Source organism: Botrytis porri (assembly GCF_014898465.1).
Source record: "Botrytis porri strain MUCL 3234 chromosome Unknown BPOR_005, whole genome shotgun sequence".
Lineage (NCBI taxonomy): Eukaryota > Fungi > Ascomycota > Leotiomycetes > Helotiales > Sclerotiniaceae > Botrytis > Botrytis porri.
In genome coordinates this window covers 2,722,322-2,749,210 of record NW_024066079.1, presented here as the reverse complement: position 1 = coordinate 2,749,210, position 26,889 = coordinate 2,722,322, and the positions used below count along the sequence as shown (strand labels likewise).

At 40.8% G+C, this 26,889-nt stretch overlaps 5 protein-coding genes across 5 annotated transcripts; 2 read left to right on the top strand and 3 right to left on the bottom strand.

Annotated features, from left to right (window-relative positions):
• Positions 1 to 717: 717 nt before the first annotated feature.
• On the top strand, positions 718 to 2,127 carry EAF01_004478 (uncharacterized protein; the record flags this gene model as incomplete). The annotated part of the gene is made up of 2 exons (XM_038912732.1): positions 718 to 811; positions 863 to 2,127. The coding sequence occupies 2 exons, from the start codon at positions 718 to 720 to the stop codon at positions 2,125 to 2,127; spliced, it is 1,359 nt and encodes a 452-aa protein (XP_038772416.1).
• Positions 2,128 to 5,042: 2,915 nt separating this feature from the next.
• On the bottom strand, positions 5,043 to 5,763 carry EAF01_004477 (uncharacterized protein; the record flags this gene model as incomplete). The annotated part of the gene is made up of 2 exons (XM_038912731.1): positions 5,043 to 5,202; positions 5,411 to 5,763. The coding sequence occupies 2 exons, from the start codon at positions 5,761 to 5,763 to the stop codon at positions 5,043 to 5,045; spliced, it is 513 nt and encodes a 170-aa protein (XP_038772415.1).
• A 4,157-nt stretch (positions 5,764 to 9,920) lies between these two features.
• EAF01_004476 (uncharacterized protein) lies at positions 9,921 to 12,039 on the top strand (the record flags this gene model as incomplete). The annotated part of the gene is made up of 7 exons (XM_038912730.1): positions 9,921 to 9,993; positions 10,043 to 10,104; positions 10,160 to 10,596; positions 10,646 to 10,691; positions 10,739 to 11,269; positions 11,323 to 11,471; positions 11,523 to 12,039. 7 exons carry the CDS (start codon positions 9,921 to 9,923, stop codon positions 12,037 to 12,039), a joined length of 1,815 nt encoding a protein of 604 aa, XP_038772414.1.
• A 589-nt stretch (positions 12,040 to 12,628) lies between these two features.
• Positions 12,629 to 14,318, bottom strand: EAF01_004475 (uncharacterized protein; the record flags this gene model as incomplete). Its single annotated transcript, XM_038912729.1, has 3 exons — positions 12,629 to 12,816; positions 12,872 to 13,993; positions 14,141 to 14,318. 3 exons carry the CDS (start codon positions 14,316 to 14,318, stop codon positions 12,629 to 12,631), a joined length of 1,488 nt encoding a protein of 495 aa, XP_038772413.1.
• Positions 14,319 to 24,164: 9,846 nt separating this feature from the next.
• EAF01_004474 (uncharacterized protein) lies at positions 24,165 to 25,298 on the bottom strand. Its single transcript, XM_038912728.1, has 3 exons — positions 25,283 to 25,298; positions 25,035 to 25,199; positions 24,165 to 24,903 (listed from the first exon to the last, which is right to left on the bottom strand). Exon 3 carries the CDS (start codon positions 24,640 to 24,642, stop codon positions 24,394 to 24,396), a length of 249 nt encoding a protein of 82 aa, XP_038772412.1. The 5' UTR covers positions 24,643 to 24,903; positions 25,035 to 25,199; positions 25,283 to 25,298; the 3' UTR covers positions 24,165 to 24,393.
• Positions 25,299 to 26,889: the final 1,591 nt, after the last annotated feature.

The window sequence follows — 26,889 nt, the reverse complement described above, 5'->3', positions numbered from 1 at the left end:
GTTCGTTCCTCGTTCCTCTGTTGCTTTTTACATTCTTGGTGTTGACTTCCAAGGCTACTCCGCCTCAATATCCTTGCTTCTCTTTATAAATCTGCATTCCCCGCAAGATCATCATCTAGGATTCTACCTCCACATCCGCGCCTTCCCCCATCAATACGAGAGAATTCCACAGATTCGTCACTACCTACCTTGTAACCAACCAGCCTACCTTGTACAACACAACCAAGCGTTACTTTACATTCAAGAAATCTCCTCACTCGAAAACTTCAAGCTTCATCAAAACAACACAGCACTTATTTCCATAGTAATCATCCTATTATGGTGTTGGTGCCGGTTTTGCTACAACCCAATCACTCGTTGGCTTAATTTTTGGGACTTCTGCTCCCCCCCCCCCCCCCCCCCAAAAACAATTTGGTCGTTCAATTGTTCATTGTTGATCTTGGTCCTTGGGAAAATAGGGCATAGAAAGTTCGAGGAGAATAATTCAATCGTTTATCCCACCCCCTTTGGAACCATTCTCTGGATACAATTTAATTGAAGGGCTTTCTTACTGTCGTTGTCGAGGTGGTTTCTGAATATTTCGTTATATTCACCTCTGGTGTTCTTTGGTGTAAAGACGTCATTGACCCCAGCGCTTTTTCAACCTCAACACCTATCTAATATCTATTACACGACACTACCAAAAATTGCACAAACACAAATATCATACTCTTAACTATGAAGGTCTCGAAGTCTTTGTCGGCTGTCGCTACAGCTTTAATAGCTGGAAGTCATGTCGTCAATGCCATAGAAGTTGATCTTGATTCTCCGGGTATATATTTCACCCGTTATGTTAAAAATTATATACTGACCGCAAATTCAGCTTCCATCAAGTCCGCGGCGAGTACGATTGCGCACGATATGATGTCCTATTATACCGGAAACCAAACGGGTGGCATACCCGGGAATCTACCGGCTCCATATTATTGGTGGGAGGCCGGAGCAATGTTTGGCTCATTGATTGACTATTGGTATTATACAGGCGATTCGTCATATAACGATGTTACTACGGAAGCTATGCTGTGGCAGACAGGACCAGATAATGATTATATGACCCCGAATCAAACTAAAACGGAGGGAAATGACGATCAGGGATTTTGGGGGTTGGCGGCTATGTCTGCAGCCGAAGTGAATTTCCCGAATCCTCCCTCAAATAGACCTCAATGGCTCGCTCTCGCGCAGGCAGTTTTCAATACACAAGCTCCTCGATGGGACGATAGTACTTGCGCTGGAGGTCTACGATGGCAAATTTTTACCTTCAATAACGGTTACAATTACAAAAACTCCATCTCTAATGGTTGCTTCTTCAATTTGGGTGCGCGACTTGCGAAATATACCGGCAACGATACATATGCGCAGTGGGCAGAGAGAACCTGGAATTGGATGGAGCATGTGGGGCTTATGGATCAAAATTACTACGTTTACGATGGTTCCGACGACACTCTTAATTGTACCAAGCTCAACCATATACAGTGGACTTATAATGCTGGAGCTTTCCTTCTCGGTGCGGCAAATATGTATAATTATACCAATGGAAGCGATATCTGGCGTGGACGTGTCGAAGGTTTACTAAATGCTACGCATGTTTTCTTCGAGGATAACGTCATGATGGAGGTAGCTTGTGAGAACAACGGAAAATGCAATGTTGACCAGCAATCATTCAAAGCATACCTTGCTCGTTGGCTAGCGGCTACAACGAAAATGGCACCTTTTACCTACAATTCTGTTATGCAATTACTACGCCCCTCAGCTAAAGGGGCTGCCGCATCATGTGTAGGAGGCGATAACGGTCGCACATGCGGACTTAATTGGAGAACGGGACAATTCGATGGATTTTATGGAGTGGGCGAACAGATGTCAGCTTTAGAGGTTATTCAAAGTAATCTCATCGCGCAGGTTGCAGGACCAGTCACTAATACCACGGGTGGAACAAGCAAAGGTGATCCTACTGCTGGGTCTGGGAAAAGCCCTAGTAGCTATCAGGCGACACGACCAGTTACGACGGCTGATAGAGTTGGAGCAGGAATTCTTACGACAGTAGTATTGGTGATTCTTCTTGGAAGTATCTGGTGGATGATTGTGGATTAATGAAAGTAGGACTTATGAAAGTATTCTTGTATATATATTGGTACTTGGGACGGACACGAAATCTCCTAGAATTATGGGTATTCGATGCTTCGGATTTGGGAATCCTTTGTAATTTTTGGCGAAAGATGGGATACGGACTCGGAATCTTGGGGTTTTTGGGCGTTTGGAAGGGGTTGGAGTAGGGCGGGTCTGATTGGGGTATCGATCTGATGACGGTCTACATGATAAATGACGATATTGGGAAAGGAAATATGCGGCCGCGCATAATACTTACGTGCATGAACTAGGATTAGGAAACGGAAGTAGATGGCAATACTACATGAGGCACTTGGAAGGTAGAGGGATGAAATCATCACATTTGATTTGGGCATAGTTTGGTGGGATGTGGAGTGTGGAGTAAAAGGAATTTTTGTAATCTTTTGGTTCTCGTAACTTGTAAGAAGAGAAGATAAAAGAAATTGAATGGGAATTAGATGTACGATGGTGATTTTTGACTTTGATGTGAAGGATGCAGAGGGTGGTTGATTGATTTTGAGATGATGAGGATATGTGAGATGAGATGTGTGAGATGACATGTTTGGTTGTAGGAAGATAGGAGCTTGGAAGTGCACTATTGGGAGTTTAAGCATGTCCATGTTTACCTACCTATGCTATGTATGATGGAGAGGATGCGATAGAGAGGAGGATGTATATTAAAGGATATATAATAAAGAATTTGAAGGGGTGGGGGGTTGAGATAAGATGAGATGAGGAAATAAGTCAAGATGAAGTGGTTTGAATATGAATATGAATATGTGAGTTGAGTATGTGAGTTGAGTAAGTGAGTTGAGTAAGTGAGTTGAGTATATGTATATGTGTATAAATATGAGATAAATATTAAATATGTAGAAGATATGAGATAGTGTAGTTAAGATATTTTGAATTATTAATTGTGAATTTGAAGTGAAATGGGATGAGATGAAGTTAGGCTAAGTTAAGTTAGGTCAGGTTAAGTGTAGGAGCGGGGGTTGAATCTGTAAGTTGAGTAGTTAGTTGAGATATTATGTTGTGTATTGTAGAGGGTATTGTCGAGGGTATTGTCGAGGGTATTGTCGAGGGTATTGTAGAGGGTATTGTAGAGGGTATTGTAGAGGGTATTGTAGAGGGTATCTAGATGGTTTGTTAAATGTTGATATGGATATGGATATGGAGGGGGGAATAAGAGGGGGGAAGATATATGAAGATGAGAGGGATATGTGTTTGAAGGGAAGAGAGGTAGGCAGGTAGGCAGGCAGGTAGATAGATAGGTACTATCAATCCTCCAATATGCATTCGAAATCAGAGGAGTATACTTACAGATATGGAAAGAGGAGAGGGAATAGAAAAAGCTCTTCGCGAAAGAAATGGAGAAGCCGGAATGGATCATCTGAATCTTCGGTAGAGCCTTTAGGGCTTTCATTGATTGAATTTTAGGACTACTTTGGATGCAAGATACGAGTTTAAAGGAACGGAGAGTGATATTGGGTTTTCTTCATTTCGAGGATATTTAGGAGATTTGTTTTGTGGGATATGTGAGGGAGGAAATTGAGGTATGAGTTGTTGAGATGTTGAGAAGTGGGATAATCCGGGGCGTTTCTGCTTTGTAGGGGAGATGGTGATGGTGAAGAGTTATTCTTGTAGATATGAAGGAGTGGGAGACTATAGAGTTAATTATACTATGGATTGAGATTCGAGATTATTTATTGATCTATCGTAATCGCGGCTTTTGTATTTATTTCTATTCATGGGAATGGGAATGGGATGGGATGGGCGTGGTTACTTACGGTGACTTTGGTGAGTGAAACATGTATAAGAATTGAGCAGGAATGGATGGATTCTAGATATAGAAGAGGTGATTGTAGATAGAATTAATCAAAGAGAAAAACTTGACTCCTTGCTTTCCTTCGATTTGGATTTTGTGATATGAAGTGATCTGATGTGATGTGATGTGATGAATGTTTTTGAGTATTTGATTTTGGTGACTTATTTCGCTTAGATGTGTAGAGCGGAACTTGATACGGGAAGATATTGATATAGGTAACTATGGAGATACGTGGATGTGGGGTACAGAGTTGAGAACCCAACTTGGGGGAGGGTTATGTGGACAGGAGTCGGTAGATTTGGGACTGGGGAAGGTTGCATTGTTGGATCATTGGGGTATTGACAGTGACTTTGCTATCGGTGTTGATGTTGATGTCGATATTGATCTGTTTTTGATGGGGTAGGGTATGGCAGGGTAGGGTCGGGTGGAGTGGTGTGGTGTAAACAGAGGAAAACAGAGATGCTGTTGTTATGATAATACGGCTTGATGAAGGGTTTAGCGGCGCGGTGGCGTGGGTAGAGAGATTTAGCGGACTGGGAATTGAGGAAAGTCATGGATTGAATAGTAAGGAATGGGGAGAGGGCAGGGTGTATAAAGAGATTTAGAGTCCTAGAGCTCGAGCGATTCGAGAGTACTGAATTGAAAGGTTGAGGATGCAGAGACAGCGGGTTGTAATAATATACATAGAACTGAGGGGTGAGCAAATAAGAAGGGTTGGATGAAGATGAGAAATATGGTAAGAGGGATATTGATGGTAGAGTTCTGGTAAACGCAAGTGCGATTAGAGATACGCTGTTCTCGTCTCTTGGATGCAAGAGCAGCAGCAAGGTGAGATATTTATTGCAATATCTGCACTTCATCTGCTCATCATTCACATCATCAATTATTACAAGTGCATAAAAGATGTTGAAAAAAAAGCTTCTAATTACCAGGTACAAAACCAGTTCTAACAGCCGCTGATGTATCTGTCTATGGTATATATACATATATTTCTTGTAAAAAAAAAGTCCTAGAACAAAATGTCAGCAAGTCTGCTGTCATTAGCATAAGTCTATGACTTACTTCCCATCTACTATTAGTCCAAGCAGATAGCTTCATCCTTCGATTTCCCCCTGGCTCTAAGAAAATCGGTTCTTCTCTCCCTTTCCTCCATTTCCTCCCTTTCTGCTTGTTCCCTTTTCCGTTGCCTGGCTAGTTGCCTTGCTTTCATTTCTGCGATGGTATACTTGGGTCGTCTATAGAGATGTATTAGCATAGAATATATGATAGTGTTCGTTGTGTGCAGTTGACTTGTATCTCATGATCAACACAATGTATGAGCTGAGTTCAACAGTTCAAATCATCAGAATGTTCAAATTGCATTGAAGATTCAAATTCCATCATTTTGCAGTTGCAGTCCAGACAATTGGAACCACTGGTATCAAAAGGGGAAGAAGAACTTACACGAATCCATACTTGCTAACACGCATGCCCAAGTTCACAGCAAGCCTTGCGTTCGCTTTTTGCACTTCCTTGACGGAAGCGGCGGCGGCAGCGGCAGAGGCGGTGACAATTCTCTGCTCCTCTTCAAATGCTTCATCCAACTCCTCAAAGAAGTCAGCAGGGAAGCCGTCATTCTCTGCCTCCTCGTTGACCTGGCCATTTTCAGCTTGTGGCTCAGGTGCGAGGGCGGCGGCGGTAGCGGCGGCGACTTCTTCTTCTTCCCATGCTGCATCAGTATCTGCGGGATCTTCAGGAAAGTTATTGTCCTGGGAGACCTCGATGGCCTGGTTGTTGTCTTCTAATTGTGCGGACATTGTTGGATTTGGAAGATATGGGATGGAAAGAATATCTAGTATGGGAAGAATGTCTGGTGCGAGAAGAATGTCTGAAGTTTGGTTGATCTTTGAATCCTAGAATCATAAAAAATTCTCATATACAAAATCATATTTCCATCTGGACCAGCTAAACTACCCCAGATTCTGTTTTGGTGCCGGTTAGGAGCTAAACTTTTGTAGTTCATGTCTAGTGCTGGATCGGCGTCTTTGAAAAGACTATGATGGACGTTGATGGCTCATATAAAGTCACTAACTAGAAACCAGAACTCAATGGGTACTAAGAGAGCTCTGTCAAGGGTTCAAAGGCTGAAGATCTACAGAAAAGAGTCTAAATCACATCATGACTTACGTTTTGAAGTCAAGAGTCATAATTTTCTGAGGGAAACTACGTGTGCGGTACAAATCTATTTATAAAAATACCTCGATATGACTTTAAAGTTTGAACTGCATACCAATATCCTTGAGAAAAGACTCTTCAGCAAATCGCAACTTCCAAATAATATTTGTTCCACAACTCATCATGAATCACCGCCGGAATCTCGAGTTCGACTGAAATTTGAAGCATCAAAAACCGTTGAACTCTAGAACTTTAACCTTGATTTTTCCCACACTAATAATTAGAAAGACGTATTGGTCATGTACTAGCTCCGAAGCTAGTCTTCCTGGCTTCGCACACAAGATTATAGATTATCACGTGTGGATTATTAGTTGCACATAATAGTATACCAATGCACTTTTACTTCAGAAGGAGTAAGAGATCCGTGTATACTAATGGTGTGATTCGATTACTAGATTTTGTTTGATCTATTTCATTGGCGGTCAGATATACGTTTTGGCATGTTGTTGGTGTTCTGAAGGGATCTTGCATCTCGCTTTTCTTTAGCGAAAATGATACTCCAGGGCATTCTCCTATGTCCCCCAAAAGGTGGGGGAAATAATGTTCACATGGTAAAGCGGAGCCTGTGTTATACAAGCATGATATGATCTTCAAGACTGGAAGTATATAATTATGTTGCTGTTTGTTGGATCGATTCGAGCGACAGCTATTTCCCATCTGAGGAAAGCAAATGTCCCGCTAGAGTTTTTAGTATGTATTCTACCAAAACGAAAAACTGTTACGGAAAGTCCCTCTTACCTAGTACGGAGCTAGAATCTTCAGATCGAGAAAGATAATGCCATTAGATTCGGTATGTTGAAGTAATTCAACAATATAGAATGTTCATAACCTCTCAGAAAGCAGGATTTTGATCAATTTCATGACATAGAATAGCTATGAGTACGTTAGCTTTCCGCAATTGCGAGCTAATTATGAATTAGCCGGTCGTTTAAGAGAGCGAGTTATTACAAAATCATTTATTATGAAGGGTTTCGCAGATTTTAATGTGAAGTACTTCGGTAGCTCATCGGGACAGAATCCAGAGAATCCTCCCAGCATATCCAAGTTTCGAACCAGTCCAAGGAGATGAACTAATTCTCACTATCCTATCTCTTAGCCTCCCAAGCCATGAGAGGAAACCCTAATCCACGTTGTAGAGGATATTGGCAAAGTTTCCCGATCTCTCTATTTCCCCAATCCCCCGATCCATGGACCAATGTTCAATGATTTATCGATTAGATAGATCGGACCTCAATTCATACTACAGGGGAGTCGCTCATTCTTGCCGTGCCGCCTGTGGCTGTAATGCCTCCTTCACATCTGAGCCGGCTTTTGCATGTCACATTTTTGATAGACTTCCAGAACAATGCTAGAAGAAATGTCAGATTCCAGAAGGAGACTGAAACGTCGATTTGAAAATTAGTTCCTGAGTGGCTTCAGAATTCTTGCGATTTTGTGTTTTGTCTTCTGATGTGTGTTGTAAGGGGTGGAATTCTTCACATGATTTTGAGATATAAATCCGGTTCCTGTAGGCAGTGGAAGGAATCGAAACATCTGAGCATTTCATATGGAACATTTTCGATTCTGGAAAAAATGGCTGTTTGGATCTTCAACCGGGATATAAGTGATATTCTGGGTAGTAGGCTATGTCGGCTGGGGATCACGCCCTGCCCAAGGTATCACGTTCGTTCGTCTTCAATCATCCACAATTTCTTGGATTAATAGATTTTCTTGTCATTAAGTAAGAGCATTTGCGTTTCGGGTTTATGTTGCAAGCCATAAAATAATGTGTGTATTGACAATAATCTTTTACTATGTGTTAGACAGTCTCCAAGTTCGCCAATATAGCTACCATTCATCTCGAAAGAATAAGATTTATCCCTTGCAGACCTTTGTCCCAAATCTAAAGGCCAAGATAGAAGCTATTTTAAACCATGTTTCGAAGAGTGGAATTTCCATGCAGGGCTGAAGAAAGCGATAGGCTGTGCATCATGAATATTGAGAATCAGCTGGAATTCCATGACGTCTACAATTGCGACCCGCCTCCAAGATCTAATGTAAGATCTTACGATATAGACTGCGAATCGATAACTTTATGATGTATTATTGGAAGGGTGGTAAGAATAAAGTATTGTCAATGTTTTGAAATCAGCTTGGAGTCGAGACAACTCAGAAATGTTGCTTTGCAGCATCGGGAAGAAAGAAATACGATTGCGGATGAGTTCAATTTCTATAATTGGTTGAGATGAAACATTAGCCTTACTTAGCAACCCCTAGTAACTAATACCTTAAACTAAACTCCTTCCCCGGATATCCGTGAAACATCTATCACACCACCAGATGGTCATGTGATCATCGTGAAAGCTTTGAATTCAAAATAGGTATGTGAATGGTTTTCGCATGTTGAGAGTCGAAAGTTGGGATCTTTGAGTTTGAAGTATATTGTATATCCGAACTGTTGGTAATACCTGGCCCAGTTGAAAAGACGATCTGCGCAAGGATCACGGGAGGTTCTGCATATACGGAGACGGTCCAGCAGCCGAAATATCACAACCTCATAGAATATGTGTTTTCCGCTTACCCCCCACATCCAAAGAGACGTTGTGTGTGAATAAAGTATCATGCCAATGGGATACGAGAAGGATACGAACATCAAATCAGCTGATAGTGACCAGCTGTACGCCAATGATTTGCTACACTTTTGGTATTTGAGGTCGTACAACCTCTACACACTTTGGATCCCTACTCCGCCGACGTGGGACAATACGACGGGAAAGCATGTGTAAACATGCGGACGAATCCCAGAAGAAAATCCCATGCGGACGATACTTAATCGCCCAGACAACCTTTAATAGAGATGAAATCTCAACAATTTTGGACCTCGCATAGTTGCGATGGCAACAAGTTTGAGTGTAGAGATACCCTTAAAGCTAGAAGCCAATATTACGGGATGTAACGCCATTTCTGCACGACTAATTATTTCCAACCATCAAATTTGAAGATTTTTGGTGTGTTCTTTCAATTACCCAGCTACGCACCGAGTTGAAACATTCATTGGGTCGTTTGACTCCCGAAAAATGCAAACGGACTCAGTTCGCTACCGCCACAAACAATTGCATGACAATATTCTCGTCATTGAAACCTTCAATATTCCAAGATATTGTTGTCGGGTTGGTAGAGAAATAGTTTCAAAGTTGCAATTGGAAATGTTTCACAAAAGCGGCTGTGAAACTCACGAAATGTGCCAACGAAAAGCAGCAATATAATGAAATTAGAATTGCCGTGACTTTGTCAAGACACGGTCAGCCTTGCATGATCTACAGAGTGGCTTCAATGGCTTTCCGGCTTTTACGTCTTTTGCCCAGGCTACCATGTAGTATCTGAGAATAGAAAATTTATTTTCAACTACATTGGTTTGCTCAACGCAATCTTGTAAGTATTGTTTACTATTGTTTGAGTCTAACCCAGTGAAGCAGAGACATATATCTATGCTACATCGAACACGAAGTCGAAGCCATAGCCATAGCCAAGGTATCCATTCTTAGTTTTATTTAAAATTATTCTCTTTTTGACCCTCCAACGGGCTCAGACCTAACGCCGAGCTGAATTCTCAACCTCTAGATTTCCTATAATATCTATGACACTTCGAGACTACCGTTCCCTTATAAATTCTTCCTCCCTCTTCATCATCTCTCTTCGTTGGACAGCCACATGTTAATCGTTACACAGCATTTGTTTATCACCTTTGTTACACTTCATTATGGCATGGATGAAGGGACTACTTACTAGAGCAGCTTCGTTGCATGCTTCATTATCTCAATATTCTACTAATGGTCAGTGATCTGTGGCTAATAGCATTGAACTTACTGACTTCTATTGTAGGGCGATCTACATATGGGTGTTTGAACGCCTCCACACTTCCTCCATTTCTAGACGATGGTGGTGTATGTTCACTTGGCGTCAAGCGAATAAGTTGATTTCTAGCTAACATCCACAAAGTCATATTACGGACACCCTTGGGGAAACGCCAAGCCAGGACCACACCTTCCACCTAATACTGGAAAGACTCGGTACTATGATCTCACAGTATCCAGATCTATCAAAGCACCAGATGGATTTCAGAAGAGTGTCATCTTAATAAATGATCAATTTCCTGGACCGCTTATCGAAGCAAATTGGGGAGACATGATAAGCGTTAGAGTCACAAACAACATTACTGATAATGGAAAAGAGGGGCTGAGTCTTCATTGGCATGGTCAACCGCAGAAGCTGAGTCCTTGGGCGGATGGTGTACCCTCTGTCTCTCAATGCCCCATTGCACCTGGCAGTAGTTTCACATACGAGTTTCGAGCCGAGTCTTTTGGAACCAGCTGGTATCATTCCCATTTTAGCGCCCAGTATAATGATGGCCTTTTTGGGCCATTGGTCATTTATGGGTAAGAAAACCTTCATGAACAACATAAGCCGCTTACTAAAATCTTGAAGCCCCAATCACGTAGATTATGATATCGATCTGGGTCCTGTCATGCTGGTTAGTCATTTACCTTTCACTCTTGTTATGGTACTGATGCGTTACAGTCTGACTATCTTCATCAATCATATCGTAGCATGGTCGCAGGCGTCGCGACAAAAGTTCCAAATGGTCCGATATTCCCACACGTGGACAATAACTTAATCAATGGAAAAGGGTCGTTCAATTGCAATTCTACTTTGAGTGGAACCTGTACACCGGATGCGGGGTTCTCCAAATTTAAGTTTACCAAAGGCAAGACCCACCGTCTCCGACTCATCAACTCTGGTAGTGCAGGCACTCAAAAATTCTCAATTGATGGACACCGACTTCAGGTTACGACAGTCGATTATGTTCCAATCGTTCCTTATACGACTAACGTGGTAACTCTCGGAATTGGTCAGAGAGCTGATGTATTGGTTCAAGCAACGGGAGAGTCAACGGATGCTGTTTGGATGCGATCTGATCTAGATGTTGCATGCATGCTTTTGACTTGCACGAACCCTCATGGTTTAGCAGCAATTTACTACGACAACGCAAATACGACACTTGCGCCGACAACAACAGGCGTATCATGGGACAGTAACGATTGTGCCAATGTCAGACCTCTCACCCGTATGCTGATGACTGAATATGCTGACACGAATCACAGGACCCGTTACATTTAACCATTCCCTACACTGAAATCAGCCCACCCGAGAGCCCGTCCATTACGCAGCACATGGAAATCAATGTTAGCGTGAACGGATCCGGCAGTGCTCTGTTCACCGTGAACAACTCAACCTTCCGAGCTGACTACAAGTAAGCTTTACATTCTAACACACATTTTCATACGATAACTAACCAACCTAGCTCACCCCTACTCCTCCTCGCCAGCCAAGGAACTCCCGTCTCAAACCTTCCTCACGACTGGAACATCTACAACTTTTCCAGTCACCCCTCTATCCGCATCCACGTCACCAATATCTGGGATACTCCTCACCCTATGCATCTCCACGGGCATGATTTCTTCGTGCTAGCTGAAGGAAAAGGAACATGGGACGGCACCATAACCAACCCATCCAATCCCGTTCGACGCGACACCGCACTCATGAGACCCGGATCCCCATCCGAACCCAGTTTCCTCGTCGTAGAATTCTTCGCGGATAATCCTGGCGTGTGGCCATTCCATTGTCATACGAGTACGCATGTTAGTGCGGGGCTTTTAGTCAATATTTTCGAGAGACCCGATTTGGTAGCTGAAGGGAGAGATCAGAGAGGTATGACTCCGCAGGTGGTGAAGGAAACTTGTGATGCGTGGAATGCGTATACTAGTGCTGGAGGGGAAGTTGATGAGATTGATTCGGGATTGCGTCGTCGAAGATATTAGGGTGGTAGATGATGGGAGATTACATTTTCTTTCTTCAATAATGCCTTACCACGAAGCGTGGTTGTTTTCTCTTCTTCTTGTTCTTCGAATCTTAAATGAGGGAGATTTCATGAGACAATAGTACCGATTGTGCCTCAGGAGTATAATGCATAAAGATAGTTTATTTGAACATTATTTTTTTGTCTCGTAATCAGAAACATGGTATTTGGGAAGCCCGCTGGTGGACTAATACTCACTGTCATTAAAATGTCCATATTTTCTTACGTTGTTGGATGAAAATAGTATGAATGTCTTCAATCCTAGGACTACAGATCTAATGTGTTCAATAATCTGCACCGTGGTTTAACGAAAGACTTCTGAATAGTTATTCTTTTTTAGACACTAAGTAGGCTTCAAAGATGGATCTCACTTTGAAAAATGAATTCGTTCGGCACGACGCTTTATTAGCTCAGTTCAGATAATTGAGTGCACTACATGAATGCTATTTCTTGTTGCGCACCGCCAGGCGAACATCATGTTACTTTTTCGGAAATAAAAGAGAGAAAAAAACCCAATTTCCAATGACCTTTATGAGAGACAATTTCTCATTCTATTCTGCATGCACATTGCGAACGTATCCCCACTGCCTCATCCGGTTATTTACACAATCTCCGTCGATCGGATCCATACTCGTCAAGGTCGAACTTCCTTCGACAGCCTTCTCCGTATCAAGCCAGACCTGTGTTCTACCTTCCTTCTCTTTTTCGACCAGACCCTCATAAAACTCAAGTATTTTCACTGCTGGATTATCATTCATTTCCATATCCTATATATTCGCTGCACTATCACGTACACGCTGTACCTATTCTTGGTAAAGTATAGTGGGAAGATCTAGACTGTAGCCGAGGAAGCATAGCATCTGAATACGTTGTTCGTTTTGGGTTGACGATATGGTAGACTCTGGGTAACCCGGAAGACGATTCAATCGTCGAATTCGACTTCAGTGTACCGTGCTTGGAAGATGTCACAAGTTCGTAAACGACTTTCCTAAGTACATCGACGGGGATCCAGTCAACAGCTCCGAGTGGCCCCAACGACGAAGGTAAAACCTTCAGATATTTTGATAACTTCAAAATTAAGGGAAGCCATCCCTGTTCGTCCCAGCTTCCAACAGTGCTCATACTGGAGATGAAGTGAATGGAAGGACCGAATCTTGAGTGAGCAGAGGATTCAATCAATTGACGAACACGACGAACACGTGTTGCGCTCATTTGGCTAAAGGACACATTGAAGTCAACATGCCAAGCGTTGTGAATGATGTGCGTTACTTCATTGAGCAGTTCCTTGTATTGGTAAAGTTTAATGCCCAACCATGCTTCCGTATCACCGGTCGCTATGCTGAGAAGACGGACACGGCTAAAATCTGTGAAAAGGCCCTTAGACGAGCTGGAAGTAAGCTGGCGTTTCTCGATATCTTCGCCTCTATTGAGACAATAAACTTTGCATGTCTTGTCTTCTTCAAGTAGATTGCTTAGAATGTATGAGCCCAAAGATCTAGTAGACTCAGTCAATAGAGATACTTTAGGTCCAATGACTAATGTCGATGGCCTAGCAACAATGGGTAGGTCAGAAATGAAACATTCATATTCTTCCTGCATTTCACCATGATCTTCATTTCCGTCTTCAGCAGAGTTCGAGAGAGCGCGTGCTAATTTTTCTGGACTTGGATATGCATGTATCATTGGATCGCGTATTGAATCCCGTGGAGGATTTTGTGATTTGAACACTGAGTTGATTGCCTTCGTTAATGAGATCATGCCTAGCGAGTCCAGCCCATGTTCAAAGAAATTGTCAGAAAGAGAGAGGTTTTCGAATCCTTCTAGATTCGAGATGGTTTGAATGATGGTACCTTGCACGTCAGAGCTCGCGCCCTTATCCACAGAGCTATTTCCGTTTGTAATATCTCTGTTCATTCCTTGTTCATTAGTAAATATTTCATAAAGACTATTGAGCTCTGCTTCATACAGTTTTTAGGCTTGCTTGCGTTGTACTGTAACTTTCCCAGCTCTGGGAAATGGTTTGTCTGGTTTGGTAAATGCGACGAAGTCCTTGCTCGTTATACGCGCATGCGCGGGACAACTAATATTTGCAGTCTTTATTGTTGGCAATGATTCATCCAATAGGGACTTCTTGGACCTTTCGATATTGACTGGTTCGACTAGCAAGGACGACTGAAATTTCTTAGTACCATAGACTATGGCAGATTTAACTTCAGGATGGGAGTTGAAAGCATTTTCCATGCTGATCGGATTGAACTTTTCCCCGTAGAATAGACGATAATATCGTCAGAACGGCCCTCATGACGCCAGAGATTATCTTTATTAGGGTGCTTGGAAAATAAATCCCGAGTTTTGTATTCGGAAAGATCTGGAAACGTACAAAAGATGCCTTGGTATGCTTCTATGGATAGATCACGAACGATCACAAGCTCAAAGAGTTCGGGAAACTGATGCCGCATTTCAATACAAAATGATGTAGAAAAATCAAGATAGTCCCACTACTTCATGACAGAGTCAGTAGGCATGAAATCAAGGCTAGGAGGCCTGAAAGAAGTATCCATAAAAACAGTTTAGGTGGAAAATGCTTACATTTTCTTGAGGTGGTAAAGTCGCTTGAATATATCCTGTCTCTGTTGACCTAAACCCCACAAACAATCGATGTATGAGAACTGATGATATCCTCAGGCCTTTTAGGCAGTGGGCCACCTCCTGTCATGATATGTTTGACAAGAAGAAGGTTGTTCAAGAACTCAGGAACCTTCGATATCTCCACTAATATTGCAGGTGGAAGATCCGCCACCAGCACTTTACCATGTATATGAACCTCATTTACTAACTCCGCAGTCAATGAAATAGGCAGTGGAAGCACCGCTATTTGCTTGAAGTATATAGCAGTCATTATCCTGTAGACGCTCGCGGCATCTTTTCATGATGATAAGTAAGTAATGTATTCTTTGGAACTTCCTGAAATTGGAAAGTACGTTGCAAACTTGAAACATAAATCTGGAGTCCAGTCTAGAGCTGAGCCACCAGAAGGGAGAACGATACGCACGAAATAGTGGGAATGTCAATAAGCACCGTAAACCTCGTCAATATTCAGATGTTGTAGCAATTCCATAAAGCGAAGTAGCCCTTTAAGAGGCATCTAGACCTGTAATAACACCTTGTGGTACAACGATAGGCTTGGGTGTTCCTGTCGTTCCAGATGTATGTATAACAGCAGCAAACGGTTGAAATCTCGCCTCTTCATATGTTGCGGTATACTTATAGTGAGGTAAGATTTATCGAACCTATTTATTATACTCTATGGATTTTATAATAAAATCCCTACAAAAATAATGTTTTCTTATACAAATTAAAAAAATTTAATTTATAATACTTTTCCTATATAAATTAAGCGATTTTTTAAAGAAAATTTATAATTTTTATCATTGATAGCTTATAAATTTATAAATAGAATATTTAAAAATAACCTAGCCTTTTTTATATATAATTAAATTAATTTTAAATCGATTTTGAACTCTTCTTATTATTTTATATAAAGTTTTAGTAAAGAAATAGGGGGTTTGAAAGCTGAAAAATTGATGGTTTTAGTAGAGAAATCGAAATCTGTGCGGTGAGGAGGTTCCAGAACTCTTACATCAAATTCAGGATGAAAAAGTAATCTAGGGTGGGAACAGCTATGGTCCCAAGATCGACTTTAGTTTGAATGTCACTAACAATCTTCCGAGATATCTGGGAATCCTTTGCAAATAGGGATTTACCGCATCGATAATCTTTAAGTAGCTTGGTATGCGCTTCTAGGCTATTTGGCCGGGATGGCACAAAGAGCTACCAAAAGTAAGTCAGTGTGGAACGAAGCGTGAAGGGATTGACAGACCTTGTCTCCAATTTTGATCGCTGCTATCATCAGGAGTATTTACCGCAGATCATGGGGACCAATATAGGCAATAGAGTCGAAGTTTTTCCTAAGGCTAGTGTATTTTTCCACCCAGTTTGACGCGACATCTATGGCTTTATCCAATTGACTGAACGTGATGTCCTCGAATTCATCACGCGGGTCGGAAGTCAAGGGCCTAGAGATGCATACTCGATCAGGCTCATCAATTGCAGCTTGATGTATATAGTGAGCGACTAATCGCTTTCCCCAATCCCAAGGCAGCTCTGAGATTGAAATATCTATTGCCATCTCCATTCCAGGTTGCAGAAGATTCTCAAAATGCAATTTGGTAAAGATATTTGTCAAAATTGAAAGATCGTGTAGCTAGCAATTTCAATCTGTATAAGTCGATATATATAATGTTCAAGGGTTTCCGAAAGGGTGGGCTTCGAAGCGCTTACTATTGTAATCTGCGCTCTTGATCCAAGTGATCTCTCCCTTGCAAAATTAGTGCAATAACCGTACGATCTTCATAAAAACATCCTAGAGTGTGAATTTGAGAAACAATGTAAATGAAAGGAGGATCTAGGTCAGGGAAGTCATACTGGGTAATTCGTACATGGGTGACAGATTGCTTTAAACACCTGAAAGGCTAGCAAGTCACGATAATCCGAGGGCCAAGGCAACTGACAATTGATATCATCAAAAAGTCTCTCGAGTCACCTCCTAAAAGGTGATTTGGACAAATTGGGACAATTTCGCATAAGTGCGATTTCGTGGGCGTGGGAACATATGCCAAAATTGCATCAGCTTGCATGACTAGTGAGCGATAACCGAGCAATACTGCAGACGTTTTGCTGTATCAAAAGTCAAGATGATCTTTAGAAATCAATCTCAAACTTTAGGCAATATTAGACTAGGAAGGTTTAGATGCAGTTGCGTTCGCATTCGAAAATTCATTGGAATTCACATTGCAAATGTAATGGTTGATACTGTGCAGACTTCTATCAAACGAAGGGAAACGATCGACTTCAGAAATCCCTCCTTGCAAAATAGAGTACCAATTTTCAGGTATAATATATGGCCTTGCAGGGCTAGCTGCATCGACTGAAAATCAGCATTCTACGTGGAAATCTACTTGACTCAAGTAGCGGAGATGACTAAAATGAATCTCGTTTAACAGTGTGGCAGAAACTAAAATTCATGTTACCAGATAGAAGATATTCGTTCCGGGACGATTTGTGATGTTCACTTGAAACAGGACAAGAGCATAAAGGAATCTTGGAAGACACGAATTTCCCGACGTCTTAGAGTTCAAGGACTCTTTATGTGGCGACAGAATCCTGTGACTGGAGTACCAGTGATACAAGACTCACTCATACAAGGAGTAAAAATTCTTGGAATAATCAAGAATTCTTATCTCGTAAACGACCTCTTGCATAATAATTTGTGGTACTGCTGAAACTCAATATGTGAATAAGGGTTCCCTATAGATTAGAATGATGTGCAAGAATGGGAACTTAGCTGTTGTTTCATTCGAGAAGCCGATAGATGTGTTTGATATGCTCCCGATGTGTAAAGTGTCATGAAGAGGAGGGCAGATAACGCTAACGTTCACCGCTATGTAGCAGTAAATTCAGCTTTCTCAGCCGAGTTCATCGATCCGTCTGACAAATATTATAGAATTCTTCCAGTTTCTGTGTAACGTAGTTTAACACCGAGTGCACCATATCACCGAATGCACCACTTCAAAATACACCAAAATTAGCCTTTTCCTAATATTCATATTTTAATACTTAATCAATATTTTTTAAAAAACAAAAAAGATTTATTAATAAGAAAATATTTTTTATAAAAGTATTAAGTTTCTATATAAAAATTTCTATTATATTCTATAAAAAGTGGAAATTGTCACGATTTTCGTTACAAAAAAACTATTCCTATAATAACTACTATATTAATTCAAATTTTTAACAAATAATTAAATTTTTATAATATTTATATAACGTAACGTATGGGGAACTCGGACATATGGGGAACTCGGACACTTTTTCAATTATTCTACACGCGATCTTGTTCTACGAGCCACACAATCCTCCAATTCCAATTCCGAATCACTTGAACTATTCTCTAGCTCTTCTTCTTCAATCTCTTCTTCTGATTCTTCAATTGGGCGTTTGCGTGGCCGTCCTCGTGGCTTTTTCTCCTTCGGTTTTTCCTCCGCCTCACGTACTATTTTCAATACTTCCTTAGTACTAAAGACAAATTGACCTTGTAATTTGACTCTTTTGCCTTTAGTTCTTTTCTTTCGAGTCTCAATTACCTCCTGAGCATCAGAGAGCTGTTTCCGAAGTAGGGCTATCTCAGCATTTTGAGATTCTACAAGCCTAGTCATTCTCTTGGCATATCGACGAGTTGGCGATGCAGGAGAACCACTGCTTGCTAGAGCTGTATTAAAGATCTGATTTGCTTGCCTTAGTTCTGTTCCATCTGGAGGAGAACTCCTGAGTATAGACAAGTCTAGGTCTTGATTGGGGGTTCTCATTTGTGGAGTAGAAGGTTGCTGGGAGGAGTTAAATGGTAACGTAAGTCATGGCGTAATGCGTCTAATGGCGTAATGCGTCTAATTGTGGGGGACCACCCCATCAAAAAAGCAACAATTCAACAATGGTCCGTCGAAAAAGTTTAAAAGTGCAGGAAATGGAATCTCGACTTTCTGAAGCAGTATTAGGAGTTCAAAATGGAAAGTATAAGTCTTCATATGAAGCTGCAAAAGAACTGGGGCTTTCTAAAGATACTGTGACGCGACGCGTCAAAGGGGGTTCGTCGCGTTCTGAAGCACGTCAATCGCAACAGAAACTTTCTGCTGTACAAGAGAATGTACTTCTTAAGTGGATAAAGCAATTGACAATTAGCGGCTATTCACCAGGCCATCAGTTGTTAAAAGAATTGGCTGAGGAGTTACGTTCAAAACGGACTTATAATTTGGATTGCCCCTCATTTGACTCCCTTGAACTCCCACCACAACACCTTCTTGGTCATGAATGGGTTCCACGATTTATCAAACGACATCCTCATCTTACAGTTGTTATTGGCCGTCGAATTGAATCTGTAAGAATGGATGGTGCAACCAGGGAAACATGTAGTACTTGGTTTGACGCGTATCAAAAAGCGATTCAGGATTATGGAATTGAGAAGAAAGACGAATATAATATGGATGAATCTGGACATTCAATTGGGACAATGGAATCAACTCGAATTATTATCGATTCTACACTTCGTACAAAACATCAAGCACATCCAGGCCGTCAAGAGTGGATTTCAATGGTAGAGTGTATTTGTGCGGATGGATCCATTCTTCCACCACTCGGGATTTTTAAAGGTAAAAATGTCCTTCAAAATTGGATTCCGAAGGAAGTTCTTGGTAGCTGGTTCTTTTCAGCAAATACAAAGGGCTGGACAAGCAATCTTCATGGATTAGAATGGCTAAAACGCGTTTTCGAACCTGCAACTCGTGCAAAAGCAGGTGGCAAATATCGGCTTCTCATCTGCGATGGCCACGATTCTCATATTAGTGGAAGCTTTATAGCTCACTGCCTTCAAAATCGAATTGTACTTCTTATACTTCCTCCTCATACCTCGCATTTGCTTCAGCCACTTGATGTTGCGGTTTTCGGTCCATTGAAAAAACGGCTCACCGCAGCACTTTCTGATTTGAATCAAGCTCAACTTGTACGAATACAAAAGATTGAATGGATGGAGGCATATATTAAAGCTCGAGCCGACGTATGCCATCATCAAAATATCGAATCGGCATGGCGGGGAGCTGGGTTACATCCATTTAATCCACAGAGAGTGTTCCGTACACTGGGTCGAGAGTTTACCCCCGAAGTCGAAATATCCAAAGAACCAACCCAATTTGATATTTTTAACCAAGTCTTCGTCAATAGCTCACCCCCGGATGTAGCAATCTTACAAACAGCAAATAACCTTTTAAATTCAACAATTGAAAATGATACGACTCTTTCAACCCCGGTTCGTCAATACATTCGAAAATTGACGATTGGGAGTGAGCAACTTCGAGCTCAAAGTATTGTTCACCAACACGATGCGAATAATTTACGAGCTATTATGAAGAAACGTACGATACGTAAGAAAGGAAAGAGACTAGTTTTGAAGGGTCATTTTCATATTTCTACGCAAGAATTATGTGATGCAGTAGTGGAAGTCGAAAAAGCTACTAAGGTACAGACAATGAAAAAAGGAAAAGGGAAAGGGAAAGTAATTGAATATGAAACTGAAACTGAAGAGGATATTGGAGAAGAAGTTGAAGATGAATCTGAAAGTGATACTGGAGATTGTATTATAGTTGATTGTTGAGTAATTGAGATTTTAATAGAGTGGTTCCCCGCAATTAGACGCATTACGCCATTAGACGCATTACGCCATGACTTACGTTAATGAATCGAGTACTTTTCGTGGGGCAAAAGGTACTAAACCAGCTCCTCTCCAGCCAGCTTTAATATTAGAAGAATTCAATGCTTTTTTTCTAATATTTTGAAAGAGTTCTACCCATTCAGCTCTTTGGATTCGCTTTACACCAGCTCGAGAATATCGATCGACCTCTAAAGCATGATATCGTTTCATTGGCCCATACACCGCAATATCAAGTGGCTGAAGCAAGTGAGAGCAATGAGGAGGTAATATAAGTAAATCAATATCATTATCTATACAGAAAGCAATAAAGCTACCTGTAATATGGCTTGAATGGCCATCCATGATCAAAAGTCGAGGTCGGTCACCTGACACTTTCTTGGATTCTGGTTCGAAAACCCTTTTTAACCATTCTAATCCATGGCTATTTGAGGTCCATCCATTTGTACTAGTAGAGAACTGCCAGCTTTGAGGTGTGTCCTTTGGAATCCATGCAGAATTCGTATTCTGAGCCTTGAAAATGACCATAGGTGATAGAGCATTTCCAGCTGCATTGACACATTCAAATGCAGTTATCCATTCTTGCTTGCCAGCTGTAACTTTCCAATTCGATTTCTGAGTAGAATCGACTATAATGCGCGTACTTTGAGTACTTCCAACTCCAAATCCGGTTTCATCCATATTATACATATCATCTAATTAATTCATACTTTCGCTCAATGAGACGCGTGCGAAACGCGTCAAACCAAGCCTGAATATTCTCCGGAGTTGCTTCTTTAGCCCGATTAGACTCTAATTGACGTGAATAGCATGTTTTAAGTTCTGGATGTCGTTTTTGGAATCTATAGATCCATTCGTGGCCTATAGGTGGAATTTCTGTCGAGGTAGGATTTCGAGATGACGCGACCCGAACGCGTCGAAGACGAATTTCGTCGGCCATTTCCTTCACCAACATAGGTGTAGCAGGGAATCCAGTGATGGTAAGTCGTGAAATCCATCGTACAAGAGTATTTTCTTCTGCGTTTGAAAGAATTTGAGCCATTTCGTGGGTTTGGGAACGTGTTTTCTTCCCAGCCAGCCTATCAGCTAGGGTAGACTTAGGGACTTCAAAATGCTCTGCAGCCTTTCTAATTGATTTAAATTCTTTCAATTGAAGTGAAATTATAGCCTTTTGAAGCTTCTCTTCAATTTGAGCAGATGTAGAAGGTGATTGGGTATGCATAATAAAAGTTATTGCGGTTTCAAGTTGGTGATGGGCTAAAAGTGTCCGAGTTCCCCATATGTCCGAGTTCCCCATACGTTACGTTAATTAAATGTTACAATTTCAAATTTTGAAAAATTATATTATTAAATAAAGAAAGTGCACGGTTACGCACAGACGTATTTTGTATGTAAAATTCGTGGTGCACTCGGTGTTAAACCACGTTATTCAAACTAGGTCGTGACTTGCATTACGTAAGACTTTTCCAATAGATATAGGGCAGCTCCTTGCGCATTCTGAAGACCAGAAATCCCGAGGAATAACGCTAGAAACCTCGAACATACAGTAAGCCATCAACCACAGAAGCATAGGTTGACTGATGGCGATATATCCGTCAATGTCGCCCGAATGAATAGTGTCGTCGAGCTATTTAATATTTGACCGATATATTGCAATGATTTCATGCTTGGCAACATAAAGCATATGCTAGATGATCCGTCAGAACGGAAACATCAGCACTAAGTCAAATGGATATGGTAATCATCAAACACTATTAATATCCTGGTCGGAACACCATATTCAGTAGCGGCAAGGAATTTATGGAGCTAAGAAGAGTATACATGCACTCCTAGTAATTGCGATTGGTCCTTAAGAAGAACTACAACGGACACAGTAGGTGTTGTCGATATGTGACTGCCGGCAGTGAGAGTAGATGCTCTCAGTTGAGTCTAACAAGACATGCGACGGCTAGGCCGGGGACCCTTGGATTTACGATGACGTAAATAGATACAGCTCTTTCGGAGGTATTCCTCACTTAAAATCTCGGTAATCTTTAAGCGATCTACGTTGTGTGTAAACTTGATGCAAGGAAAAAGTCTTTCATGAACTGTATACCACCACGCGAGAGAGCTACATCAGGACTAGCGTTGGTAAACTACACCACAATTGTATAATTAGTCTTTGTAAAAGAGATAAGTGTAACAGTGAGAAGGAATATAATTTATCATCCTCTCGAGTTCATAAGAATTGGGCTAAGTCACCGTTTGTTCAAAGATACTATACTTATCCTTGTCAAGTGATTTGAAACAAACTTATATAAACTAAAAGTTATCAAAGTTATTTACTACACTCTATAAATTTTTATAAAAAATCCCTACAAAAATGATGTTTTTCTATACAAATTAAAAAAGTTAATAACTTTTTTAGTTTAAAGAATTTTATTTTCAAAATTTCAAAATTGTTACGGGAGCTGCCTCTAGGTCACGTGGAAGTGGCTAGAGTTCTCTCGAGGTGGTTTAGACTAGACTTCAAGTAGGAATTCAATAAGGTTGTAACTGGTTGCAATTCTCGTAACTATAGTAATGAAACTAATGATTGTTCTTGAGCACGAAGCTCTACATTGTAATGAAATCCCATTCCCTTATATAGATCTTCGTACTCTGATGTTGGTTGGAGTTTCTTGGAGCCCTGGCTCCTGGGGACTCCACCACGTGACACTTGTCACATGGCATTCTGTTACCCATCGTAACAAAAATAAGTATTTAATATTATTCTTTATTGAAAAAAAAACATATTTTTTATTTTTCATTATTTTTGATTATAAATTATATAGATTTGAAGTTAGAAAAATTTAAAAATTAAAAATTTGTATTTGTATTATTTTCTTACATAAAATAAGCGATTTTTTTGAAAATTTTATAATTCTTATTTTCAATAGTTTATAACTTTATAAATAAAATATTTAAAAATAAACTAGTTTATTTTTAATTTAATTGAATTAATTATAAATCGATTTTGAATTCTTTTTATCATTTTATATAAAGTTTTAATAAAGAAATAGGGGCCTTAAAAGCTGAAAAATTAATGGTTTTAGTAGGGAAATTGAAATCTGTACGATGAGGAGGTTCTAGAACTCTTATATCGCAAGCCTTGAGTACACTAAAGAAGCAGGTGTCTCTGGCAATAAGCCTTTCACCATGCCTCTGGATTATCACCTACTTTAGTTCCATAACGAAAGCACTATTGTCATCATATGAACGGCATGATCTGTTTCTTTCCAGTTTTCTTATTCTTCAATACACCAATAGACTACGTATTTGTTCGCGAATCTGCATGTTGTTTTTGTCGTCAACTGTCTTTCAACTACATGAATCGATTATCAACGTTATTGCTATTCAACGATAGCTGCCTCACGCGCTCTCGATCCTGTCTTGGCAACTTTGGAACATGTTTTTTTTGACGTATGTTATTAATTTTTTCTCCAAAGTCATTGACGATTAAAGCACATTAGACTAATGGTATGATAACCTTCCTGGTGTTCGACTTTAAGAAAATGCCCAATGGTAACGCCGAACGACAAAATTTTCTACTTTCAAATCTCTTTGCTCTTTCGAGCATGCCTTCAGTTCACTTAAATCCTCCAATCTATCTCAAATTTTAAATCAGTTGAAATCCACCACTCTCGAAAACTCAAACCATTCAAAACTTCCATCTACTAGAAAGGGTCTTGTTAACGTTTATGAGTCCATACACGGACTATTGTCATACCTAGGTATCTAGGTGAAACTATCAAGGATGAGTTTTACTGACATCAATCAGGATTATATTTCCGCCAACATTACCAAAGTTATATACATCCATCAATATAACCAAACCAAAACCAACCACCCTATTTCCATTTTCCATTGCGAAACCGCAGATAAGAACTTCTGTCTCAAAGTTCAAAATCATTTGCCTCCTACTTTTTCCTTCCTATGATTCCAAGACTCTGAAAAACAAACTAGAACAACTATTTCCCAAATCTAATATCTAGAAAACCTCAACAGCTGATTTCTCTTCAGACAAGCGTACGCGAGAGCAGTAATCGACAACTGATAATACCAAGGCTTCTGACGCGACAGTAGTTTGTCCTCACACCTGTTAGTATATCCTGAGATAGTATTACACGTTGAGAATATTCTCAATAAACAAGTGTGTTTCTGTGTCCTCAAAATGCTGATACCGACGCCGCACAATCTTGCTGTCTCTCGAGTAATGAGAAGCAGTGGCATGCATGAGGTATCTCATACAGGGGCCGCAACTTGAGCCATAAAACCCCAGACTATGAGGCTCTAGCCATGATCTATGATTTTTGATCCAGCTAAAGGCTTTAGGGGCGCTGAATGCCCTCTCGAGTTCTTCGAAGCTGTGCGTAATCTCTTTCTCACCTTATATCGAGCTATTTTAGACTGCAGATGAATAATCGTCCAAGAATCACCATATATCATCAGAATTCACCATATGGTTATCGTATCTATCCGCCCGTCTTTGTCCTGAGAATGAAAGTTAGCTTATCATCAACCCTAAAATCACCGCTGCTTCTCTATAACCTGTATTGACCGCCTCAATATAGGTATCAACAGTCCTTTGAACCACATCATTAAAAATAATAATAGTAACATACTCGCTTCCTCGGCATCTCTCCTCCACTTTCTAAAATCATGCCAAAATTCCCATACCCTCCCAAACACCCTCCCCAATCTCGATCGAATCCTCGCCATAATATTTCTCTTTTTAAAATTCTTCTCTCTCCGATTTTTGGTTGCCTGTGTAGCACATCTCATTGTATCTATGTAATGTCCTGATTAGCGAGTACTCTTGCACAATATTGAAGTGTTCACATACCAGATATCTGTAATCCGAAAGTCTAACTTCTGATAGAAGACATTGATGACAGCTCTCCGATTTATCAACTATACAATCGCTAAGCAAGCACGCAACAGAAATAACAAATATAAGAAGATAATCAAGCTTTTTCCTCCACCACTCTATTCCACGCCACCAACTCGTTTAAGATAGCTGGGGCAGACAGGTACAGCCAAACAACACGTCGTAGAAGCGTAACCGACAATCCGATCTGATTATGATTCGTAAAACTGTTATATATATAAACCACACACAGAAAGAGTTGTGGCTTCGATCCAACGTAATAGAAGAATCAAACAATTAAACAAGCTTATTATGACGGTTGGTTGGTGTAACATAACAATGATACAATAGATAAGGCTGAATCCGCGTGTATCTACCCCGCTAGATCATAGACAGTCGGACACGACGTAGAAGACGGAGCCTTCCTTCTCCCTCAAATACGCCTCGATATGGATATTGTGTTAGAAGATCAGTATTGAAAGCCAACAAGAAGACAAGACAAAACAAAAGAATGGTTCAAAACCAACGATAGAATTGACACTCAGACTTACAGCCCCTTTTTATTATTATTTATCAAGTATTCCTATTCCTCCGCAGAGCCTCGGCGATGCACAATTCAATCCCTCCCCCCCATTTACCCATTCCAAGCTCTAGTTCCAGTTCCAACACCACCCACCACGCACCCCCACGCCAACGCGCAAAACCCATTCAAACGGTTCAAAAACCCATACCGAAATCCACTCTTGGAGCATGAATCCTCACGATCAACCAAACTCCTCCCAAACCACACAATCAGCGTGTAACCTCGTACGAAGCGACCCCGCTCATCCAACCAATATTACCCTGCCCCATCCAAACACCAGGGCATTTCTGCACCCGCGCCGCATGATTGCAGAAGACTGGATTGAGATTTTTTGTTCGTTCGCCGTATCCATTTCCGTATCCATTTAGCCGGTTCGCCAACCAACGTGAAGGGTACCGAACGGTCGGGTCGATGGATCGGGCTGAGCCGCCTTTTGAGTACCGAATGTCCAGGCTTGCGCTCATGAGCTTTGCTCTTTATGATGATGTTGAAATATAGTGAAATAATAACGTTTGGGACAAGATAGAATTCTCAAAATAGAACTCTGATAGGAAAAATGTACATCTTAACAGACATTAATACCTTGAGGAGTCAAGTAAAGCACCTAAGTGAGTACTTTCAATTTTTCATTCGACTGAAAAGAATAAGACGATACCTACCCCGACTTCCATCGAGCCGGCTTGCTCTTGAAAATGAAACATGAGGAACTGTTATGAAATATATTATATTCGAAGTATTATTACAGCATTCGCGTGTGCATTGTGTCAGGTTCATACTAACAATCAATAATCAACCCCCACTAGTATGCATTATCATGTAACAAACAAAAAACTCCAGAAACGAGCGCGATAAGCAAATGCCGCGACAACCGCGGAGAGACCAGAAAGAGTTTTACAGTGTAAAGTCAAGCAATGCTGACTCTTAACGCCGCAAATATGCCTTGTTAGAACCGCTACTCCGCAATCCCATCCTTCCGTCCATAATAGCCACTTCCAGTGTTTCCAGCCCTGCCCCTTTCCATCCTAGC

Excerpts from the sequence above, each read along its gene's own strand:
- EAF01_004474 (XM_038912728.1), bottom strand. The coding sequence starts at position 24,642 with ATGCCACTGCTTCTCATTACTCGAGAGACAGCAAGATTGTGCGGCGTC.